This window comes from Adiantum capillus-veneris, chromosome 13 (assembly GCF_014529385.1).
Source record: "Adiantum capillus-veneris isolate H3 chromosome 13, ASM1452938v2, whole genome shotgun sequence".
Taxonomy (NCBI): Eukaryota; Viridiplantae; Streptophyta; class Polypodiopsida; order Polypodiales; family Pteridaceae; genus Adiantum; species Adiantum capillus-veneris.
In genome coordinates this window covers 39,893,973-39,904,415 of record NC_140943.1, presented here as the reverse complement: position 1 = coordinate 39,904,415, position 10,443 = coordinate 39,893,973, and the positions used below count along the sequence as shown (strand labels likewise).

The 10,443-nt window shown below is 41.7% G+C and overlaps 1 protein-coding gene across 2 annotated transcripts; it reads left to right on the top strand.

Annotated features, from left to right (window-relative positions):
* The first annotated feature begins 240 nt into the window (after positions 1–240).
* On the top strand, positions 241–4,074 carry LOC147443851 (mitogen-activated protein kinase 13-like). Of its 2 annotated transcripts, XM_086526661.1 has the most exons (7): positions 241–441; positions 620–885; positions 1,998–2,127; positions 2,244–2,381; positions 2,496–2,828; positions 3,021–3,204; positions 3,596–4,074. In XM_086526661.1, exons 1-7 carry the CDS (start codon positions 310–312, stop codon positions 3,766–3,768), a joined length of 1,356 nt encoding a protein of 451 aa, XP_086382787.1. In that variant the 5' UTR covers positions 241–309; the 3' UTR covers positions 3,769–4,074. The 2 variants fall into 2 exon arrangements, with proteins under 2 accessions (XP_086382787.1, XP_086382786.1); XM_086526660.1 differs by lacking the exon at positions 241–441 and having other exon boundaries at positions 531–885.
* Positions 4,075–10,443: the final 6,369 nt, after the last annotated feature.

The window sequence follows — 10,443 nt, the reverse complement described above, 5'->3', positions numbered from 1 at the left end:
CATTGTAATTTGTAGGGCCTCCCAAAGTCTTTCACATTTGGAGGGTCCTTCATATCCATCCATCTTTTTTCGGCAAATCGTACAACTACTGTGCGAAACGATAAAGTACGCTCGTGAACGCCAACGGGTCACTTGACCGCATTCGATCCTATGACCCCGGTCACCAAGGATGAATGTACATATCCATCCATCTTATAGGGTGGGTTTTGATGGGTGGTGAAAAAGAAGTTGACTCTCACTGCTCAAAAGGAGAGATGCCGGCGGGTTTGACGCAGTAAGCGATGCTCCTCTATGTCTTCCTAATCGCTGATGCATTGCTTGCACAGCAAAGCGTGTTCTTCTCCTACTCTTCCTTCTTCCTATAAGGAGCCGCTTGTCGAAATATTACTTGTGCGCGTAGAGACACCCCAGGACGGAAAAATCTCCAGTTCTGTGTGCGAGGTAGCCCTAAAAGCAGAGCTCTCTCTCTCTCTCTCTCTCTCTCTCTCTCACACACACACACACACACACACACACACACAGATTGCTGCGACAGCTCTTGGAACCTTTCTTCTCGTCGCCAAGAAGAAGCATTCGTCCACCATAGCATCTTCTGTGTTCAAATTTCTGAAATCTGCAGAAGTTTGCTACCTTCGAAGGGATTTCTCGAGCACGCAGGCGACGCAAGATGTGCTCCACAGTAGAGCAGACACCTGACGAGTTAGCTTTCTCCTTCAAGAAAGAGGAGCGCACAAGCATCCCGCCTGGCGAAAATGGCATAGGCGGCGTCCTTTCTCTGTGTGGCAATTTTGCACACTACAACATCTACGGTAATGAGTTTGTGCTCACTGCGAGGTATCAGCCTCCGCTCCGGCCCATAAGCAAAGGTGCATACGGCATTGTCTGGTAAGCATGCAGACATATTTCCACAACCTTGACTGAATTGGAGGTTGAATGTTTGTTTTTACTACTTTTGGTAAGCTACCCATTTAGATCTGTAAATGGCCTGGTCAAAGTCTTAATCTCAGGTCTTTTCTCTGGAAACTTACCATGGCAAAATCTGTGAAACCGCCGCCATCGCTTCTTTGGCTCGCCAAAGGAAAAGTGAGGCTGCACATGTTTGGGCTTGTTTTTGAGAAGCCAATTGGCATTTGCATTCCCCTAGTCAATCTGAGGTTTCTGGGCCCTACAGAGGATGCAAGGTGCTTTGAGCAGTGTGGCATGGGGTCCTTCCTTTAGTCCAATTACTGGCATTGGGATTGTTCGAAAGCTAAGTTTCAGACAAACAGATGGCGACATGTCCTTTTGCCACATTTTTCCAGATGAGAAAGGCAATGTTTTGAGGGGTTCCAAGGTCTCTTTGAAACGGAAATTCAAATGATGCTAGTGAAAAATTCATAAGGACCGCTTTGGGGAGAGCAACATTGCTCTCCTCTGTGAATGGGTGGTAATTTAAACGAGCATGCCAGTCTTTTTGGTTTGCCTGCTTGCTTTGGCCCCTCTACCACTGCTGACAGGTCGAATTACTTTCCATCTTTGGCCGCCATAAAGCTCACCTTTTGACGTCCGCCTTTAGGGGTTACGAGTGGCTGGTGACTTGGGCTCAAATTGTAATGCAACTAGTTTGGTTAGCCTAATTCATCAAATGTTTGAAGCTCTAGGTATATGGGTGGATTACATGTGTGCCCCTTTTTTGGAGTAAATGTCGAGTTGGGATTGATTGGAATTTTGATCTCATGTGGTTATTAGATGTTTGATCAGCATAGTCTGAAATGACATTGTCGTATTAGGAGAGAGGAAAGCTGCATACTGAGTATTCCATCAGATGTTTAAGCCTTTGCATGGATTCATTTCAAAACGTTCTGGCCTATTTAGTGAGTTTATTTTGTCAGCGATCATCACAATTGTGGACTAGTAATCTTATTCTATTCTTGTAGCCCATCTAGTTGCAGTCTGTTCTTTTGTGCTTCACGCATTTGTCGTGTTTTTGCTAAAGCTCTGATATTTTGCATGAGCAGTGCTGCTTTTGATTCAGAAGCCAATGAGGAGGTTGCTGTGAAGAAAATTGGGACGGTCTTTGATAACAAAATCGATGCCAAAAGGACTCTGCGGGAGATCAAGCTTTTGCGCCACTTAAAGCATGAAAATGTACTTCTTGGGTGCTCAAAGCTCTAGATTTAAGTTTGTGCCGGGCCTCATTTGAGAATGTGATGTAGTTGTTGAAACATCTTTTAAGAGGTTTTCTCTCCAATGCGATTTTGCAGATCATTGCTTTGAGGGACATCATCCCTCCAATTAAAAGGGAGGAGTTTGACGATGTATACATAGTTACGGAGCTCATGGATACAGATTTGCACCAGATTATCAGGTCAAGCCAAGCCTTGACAGAAGAGCATTGCCAGGTTAGTTTTGAATTCATGATATCTGTGGGTACAGAAAAGTCTCCAATTCCTTGAAATCTGTAGTTCATCTTTAAAAAAAGCCTTTTTACTGACCAAACAAATGTGGGTTTCCAGTACTTTTTGTACCAAATCCTCCGTGCACTCAAGTACATCCATTCGGCAAATGTTCTTCACAGGGACCTGAAGCCCAGCAACTTGCTTGTTAATGCCAATTGTGATCTCAAATTATGTGACTTTGGACTGGCGAGGACCACCTCAGAAACCGATTTTATGACAGAGTATGTTGTCACCAGGTGGTATCGGGCTCCTGAGCTTCTCCTCAATGCATCTGACTACACGGCAGCCATCGACATTTGGTCTGTTGGTTGCATTTATATGGAGCTTTTGGATCGAAAGCCTTTGTTACCTGGGAAGGATTATGTACATCAGTTGCGAAGTATCATTGATGTAAGTTGGAAGAGGCTTACTGATTGAATGTTGGGCTTATGTTTAAACATTTATGTAGGTAAATTTTGTTGCTGTTTTTACTTGGGGTTTGATTGCCATGTCTCCAGCAAGTGCTGGTGCCTTCATAGTATGAAGTGCGAGCGTTTGGTGCTTTCATAGCATGAAGTGAGTAAAGGTGGTTGTTTTTTACAGCTCATTGGCTTGCCAAATGATTCTGATCTCGGTTTTGTGAAGAGCGAGAATGCTCGTAAGTACCTGCAACAGCTTCCAAGAAATGACGTTATACCGCTTGCAGAGAAGTTTCCAGAAATTTCGCCTTTGGCTATCGATTTAATGCAGAAGATGCTTACATTTGATCCGAGCAAGCGCATCTCAGGTACAAGAAGACTGCATTCTCATTTGAAGCATACGACTGAAAGAAGAAAAGCATAACATGAATTGGAAGGACTATCAACTTGTTGTACATGCACATGTGTGCCACTAGTGTGTGATTTTTAGATGTGCATGCATTTGGCCGTACGTAAACGCACATTTGTACCATGACCTGCATGAACACAATTCCAACTGTCGTGCATGTAGGTGGCATCAACTTTAACCTTATAATGCTACCATTTTTATGCTACTAGTGGGCATCACTGATGTAGTGCACACGCTTTGGCATACACAAACATCCACACATCTATTGTGCTGTGCACACTTGGAATGATGATATCATTTATTTTGGGTTCTTGCATGTGTTTTACTCAATGTTTTCATGATTTATGCAGCGGAAGAGGCTTTGGCACACCCCTATATGGTGAAGTTGCATGATGAGGTGGATGAACCCAAATGCCCAACACCGTACGTGGTTGAATTTGATGAGCTTTCACTCACAGAAAAGGAAATCAAGGACTTGATTTATGAAGAGGCCATGCACTACTATCCTCACCTCCGCTCTTGAGTTCGGGCAGGAAAGAGAGCTTGGTTGTGTATGTGGACATGACTACATCAGCCCTTGTGATCTTGCTACATTTTGCAGGCCAAGTGCTAGCTCGAGGCGACAAGGTGCCAAACATTTCGAAGGAGTAGTAATGTAGATCAGGAATCCTTGTATTGGTACACTTGGGTCACGATGTCTGTGAAACACGAGTCATGTCGGCATTCAAGGCATTCGGTTTCATTGCCTGATGATGGTCAATCTGTGAATCTATCTACTCAAATGTTTATGGATTCTCCATTTAATTTTGCAAGTAATATCTCCCCTGTACATGGTGTAGTGGTAAATTCTTCCATATTCTTCCTATTCCATATTCGAGGATTGGTGTTGTGCATCAATTGATTTGAGTAGAAAGATGGCTTTTGAGCCTGGGGACTTTCATGGTCAATTGGCACAAACTCCTGAGTCCTCTTTGTTACGAAACCTCCTTGATTTCTGTACACAAGCTCCTACCTTTTTTTTAGCTTTGAATTTTATGTTGAAATTCTCTGCCGATTTTCCTTGTTATAGGAAGGCTTTAGTGGCGGCATTGTGCGCAGTGATTTTCTTCTTCCTGTGGTTATCATGTTGCTCGATTCGTTACCTGATTGATGGCAGAGGATTTGACAGAGTAGTATATGAGTGCTACTTTGGAAGGTAATGGGACTGCACTGGTTGAATGCAAGGCTACAATGGCACCCTTTTGCATAGTGAATGTTTCTGGGCTTAGAGTAAGGCTGTAGTGGTGCCTTTTTGCTTGTGGAAAACTCTTTTGTTTAATTTAGTTACCTCAATGAAGTAGACTTTTTATTTGTATGACATTCTTTTATTGGTTAATCGAAGGAGGCAGAAATATTTAAGCTAAAGGTAAAAGAATGAAGACTACATTATATTAAAGGAACTCTCACATTGCTTAGTGCACACCTTGGACAACCCCTTTTTATAGAAAGTGTATGATGTCTTGACTCTCCAATTTCAAGAGTCTTCTCATATTCTACTCTATCACCCTTCACTTTTTGAAGATACCAAAGTATTCTCACTTTTTCAACATCAAGGAGGCCTACTTGGTTGCTTTATGTAATGGATCTCATCAAGACAAATGAGTTATCTCACTTCATGTGTCCTGAATCCACTAAAAACATTAAATTTACTAGTGTGATAGACCATCTTGTGACATATGAGCGCTCACTTTTTTTTTGTCTAAGAAGTTCTAGGACACTGCTTTTCAAAATTAAAGATGCTTATTTGGGCCATCCAATTTGAATGGCCCAAATGCTTTTCAAAATTAAAGATGCTTATTTGAGCTATCCAATTCAAATGGCCCAAATGCGCGTCTTTAATTTTTATCTACATAAAACATATCAAATATCAATTGTATTTTGAAAATTGTACAAAAATGCTATAGTCGAGGGCGACTATGATTTCAAGAGAGGTAATGTGATAATAACTAATATCTAATTCTCCTAAATGATTTTCTCATGTTAAATTGATCATTTAATATGGGGAAGTATCAGGGGAGAAAAAGTTAGAATATTGGTTAGGCTGGCAGACCGACCACAATAGGGATCCAAAGGGGGGGCCATCTGCAAAAGAGCAATGTGGAACATGAGCTCCAAAGACCTAAGGGTTCAGCCCAATAAGACTTCCAAAATGCTAAGGTTCCAAAATTCAAAGGTAAGTCCAAATGGTAAAGCTTAGTGGAATTGGATACTTATGTGATGACCAAAAAGTCTTCAAGTGTTCCTAGATAGGAGGGGGCGAGCCCTAAAGATAGAGGAAGAGAGAGAAAAGGTGAGAGAACACACACACACACACACACACACACACACACACACTCCAAAGCTTCCCTTTACACAAAGGACATAATGGACACATGTCAGCTCCCTAAACCAATTGCCCTCAAGGTGCATTCAAATCCTATTATATGGCCATAGAGATGGACCAATGAGAATTAGGCTAGAGTAAATCTAGTTTTATTCATTGAAAAAACACTTTATAAACCAATAAAAATTAAGCTCTCTAGAAGACTATTACACAGTCTCCCAACGGGTCCAATGAGCCCAATGGCTTGCCTGCTTCCTATCGGCCAGAAGACAAAGGGGTCCAATGAGAGTTTAATTGCATTCTTTAATAACCTAAAGCTTTCACAAAAGAGGAAAGGGGGACACATGTCACAAGGCTATCACTTATGCTTCTCAATTATGATCGGCTAAGTTTTGCAGGGTCCAATGGGATGCCAGCATGAGTAAATTGCAAGAGGGGTCGACCAAGAGAGAGAGGGGGCTAATTTTGGCAAGGCATTATCACACACACACACACACACTCACACAATCTCATGTGTGAAGCAAGAAGACTCTCTCTCTCTCTCTCCTTCTCAAGCTTTAATGGAAAGCTCATCATCTACTCCAAGCTTGTGAGAAGGGAGGCCTACACCAATAACTCTTGGCTTTGTGATGCAAATCCAACCAAGAGCTAAGCTTCAGTGTATGCTCATCTACTCTACCATGCTAATCACTAAGCTATTATGAGTGATTATGTGAGGAGATATACTTCTTTCTCGTAGGACTACTCCTTCCTCTCAATCTACTCTCATACCCCGCTAGCTCTCACCATTTTCGAAGGTGTGTGAGGTCTTGGGTATGAGACCGTGAGGGAATTGATGTTGTGTTTTATAAGCGTGTGCATGGTGCTTGAAGCTTCCATCTTCATTGCACTAGCAAGTTATTGAAGGAACACAAAGTATTGTACTGTAAAATGTCTCCCTTGATGGGGGAACCTATAATACAAAGCCTTTTGGAGGGGGGACTGGCTCCATGTAAATCCGGTTCTCAACTGTTGTCAATAGCTTAATTTCTCTCTTTTGAATTATTGTTCATGCCTATTTAACTACTTGTGGTTGAGAATGAGAATCTCAAGAGGACACTTGAGATGCAAACAACACGTTTGATGCAACTTAAAGAAGAAGTCAAGAAATGTAAACGCTCTCTTGTGGACTTGAATACTTTGAAGGAGTGGATGAGCGAAGTAGAGCATGACCATGTATTGAAAGAGGAAAAATTTGACACCATGAGCCCGGATGTATGCGACATGAAAAATGTATGCACAAACAAGCCTTGGGCTGATGTATGTGGTAGCAATGTGGTTTCTAATTCTCACTCATGCAAGATATGGTTTAAACAAAGAATGTTGAGAATGTGGATGTAGAGGAGTTGAAGGAACGGGAGTGACGTTCCAAGAACATTGTTATTTGTGGAATTCTCGAAGAGAAGCTAGAAACACCTCCTTCTCTTGCCATTGTTATCGAAGATTTTCTCAAAACCCGCTTTGGCATGTCCGGAGTTATGGTCTATGGAGCACATAGAGTGGGGAAGCAAGGAGCTCCTCTCTCGGGAGAACGGCCAATTGTATGCACCATGCCGGATGAGACCAAGCGAAATATTATCCTTGATAATAGCTGGATCTATTTGAGGGATACGAAATGTTTTGTATGTGAAGATCGCACTATTAAACAACAAAATATGCGTCGTAAGGCATATGAAGAAAAGAATAAGAAAAACAAGGAGATCTCTCATGAAGAAAATGTGCCCAAGGAGGAGGCAAGTTCCTCAAGAATAGGGATGCGTGACCTATGAGACCGAGTTACAATTAAAAATATGCTTTTGGAATTGTAATGGATACCCATGGAATGCGGGGGTTGGCATTGATGAACTAACAAGCAAAGCCGATGTTGTACTTCTTGTTGAAACTTGGGAGCATGATACACAAAAGATTAACGGCTTGGAGAATTACAATGTACATTCATTGATGTGGTCAAAGAATCTTAAGAAACGAAGAGAACAAGGAGGGGTAGCATGTATGGTTAAGAAAGTATTGGAAGATTTTATATCAATTGTGAAAGATGACAAGTACAAACGTTATGTATGGCTGAAAATTATGACACCAAAAAGAGCACCCATTTTTGTAGCCGGTTACATTCCTCATCATGATTCGCCCTTTTATGCTTGCATGGATAGAGATCATCCATTTTTTGATTTAGAAGAGGACATTGCTTATTTCAAAGGTGAAGGTGATGTTATTGTATTTGGGGATATGAATGCTCACACAAAAACATTGCAACATGATACTCAACAATTTGATATGCCATACATTTCAAGGGAGTTGGAGGAAGTTCACTTGTATGATCATTCTTCAATGGATGAGACTATGTAAAGTTACTATTACACATGTGTAATAGCATGGGTATGCTCATTGCCAATGGTGTATCTTTGTGGAGTGGAACCAATGGATTTACATGTAGGAGACATAATGGGGACAGTGTGATTGACTATATGCTACTCTCCGAAGCCATCATGTATTACATAAAGAGTTTTATGTTTGACCAATGGACCCCGGGATCCGACCATCGCACCTTATGTATTGACCTTTCATGTGGAGAAGCAACTAAGCATGATAATCTCAGACAAAGGAAAGAGAAATTATCACTATGTATGGATTTCAAACGAGCACCAATGTACATTGAAACGGTTGAGCAAAAATTATGGATGAAGAAGCTTCAATATGATACACCATTGGAAACTAAATGGGAAGCTTTTAAGAAAGTTATTTGTTCTTGTACCGAAGAATGCTTCTATAAAGCATCTCCATGGTATCAACAAAGATAGACCACGCAAAAGGTGGTTTGATAAAGAATGTCAAGATGCTCGAAAGTCCTTGATAAAGCTTGATGCAACTGTGGACAAAGACAACTATCAAAGTCATTTGCATACATACAATGCATTGATTCAAAAGAAGAGAAGAAGATGGGAAGTAAAGCAACAACTTTTTCAAGTCCAAGAAAAGGAACATGCATTTGGAAGATTTTGGAGAAACTTGAGGGGCAAGCGGGTTGAGAATTTTGGTAACTTGAGTCTTGTGGATATGTACACACATTGTAGGCAATTATATGAGCAAGCAAATGCTGAAAAAATGCCATTTTATGGTTCACTCCCATGTATGCCCTCTTTTTTTACTATTGAAGATATATGCGATGGGCTTGAAAAGTTGGCCACTCGCAAAGCGAAAAATCTTCAAGGTATCAAACCGGAGATGATCAAATGGATGTGAGATTTTACCCATAAGTGGATGTGTGATATGTTCAACCTTGCACTTCAACATGGTATGCCTTATGATTGGAGTACTAATTGGGTTAAGCCTTTGCATAAAGGAGGGGATGTAAAGAATGTAAACAACTACCGGACTATAATGATTGGGTCTCTTATGACAAAGTTTTTTGGGTGCATAATGGAGATGAAATTGAGTGATTGGGCTAAAGATAATGACAAGCGTGCAAAGGGACAAGCGGGTTTTTGTCGATGCCATAGCACCATTGATCTCTTCATGTTCTCATGGAGGAAAGTCGGTTGAAAGGCAAGCGATTGTATTGTTGTTTTGTGGACTTTAAGAAAGTCTTTGATATGATTCCACGTAACAATTTGTGGAGAAGGATGGAAGAACTCCAAGTGCATTGGTGACACCGGTTCTTCTTTATGGAGTTGAAGTGTGGGGCGGGAGCATCTCAAAGTCTACTTGGAAAGAGTTTGAGAATGTCCAAAAGCGTTTTCTTACAAGCTTTCTCCAAGTGAAGACACAAACACCATATATGCTCCTACTTCCTGAGTCAGGATGTCTTCCAATTGAGGTTATGGGCATGGAAAGGGTTGTGGAGTACATGATAAAGATGCGTCAAAACCCTCACATCAACTTCCTACAATTGCATGGGAAGCAAGCAAAAAAGTTCAAAAGATGCATAAAAGCAAGATCTTGAGCACGAGATGGATGCAAGACATAAAGAAGTGGTTTGGGAGATGGGATACATTACACTTGGTACATGATGCTTCAATTGACTCCCAAGTGAATGAAGCTTTTCTACAACGCCAGTGTATTACGGCTTGGGAGAAATCCGGTGGGTCACGCTTCATACATTACACCACCCATATTTCCCCCAACTACAAAACCATGTTCTTTACCGAAAGAGGAAACCGTACTCACACTTACATGCTTGAGCCTATCCCTTGTCGGCGGTACGCACTATCTCAGCCATTCGGCTTAGCTCTCATTTCCTTCGATGCGAGATAGGGCGTTGGGAAAATGGAGAAGAGTCAAATAGACTGTGCACATTATGCTCATTGCAAGTTCGAGAGTTTGAGTACCACACACTACTAGAGTGCTCAGCTTTTGGTCACATCCGAACTTGCTTCTCTCACATTTTCAGCCATAACTTAGACCTACACACTTTCCTCTCCCAGCCAAAGTGTGGGCTCTCCATTGCGACTCTCATCACCACAATTTTGGAGCATTGAGAGTCACTCATCAGCCATACACATACTACATCACATGTAACTTTGGTCCCATAGGTCATATTTGACCTCAGAGGACGATAATAAAATTCATCTCTCTCTCTCTCTCTCTCTCTCTCAGCCATGGCAAAAACGCTAACTCACTGATAACGCACCATCTTGCAAGTTAGCGCGCCATGGCAAAACCCTAACCCGCCAACGGGTTGCTCTTGTCCTTTTCTCTCTCGTGTGAGGCAGCACGCAGGTATAAAGGCCAATGTGCAAATCTTAGCAAACCTCTAATCTGGGCCTCAGAGTATCTTTGGGTCAACTCTCTCTCTCTCTC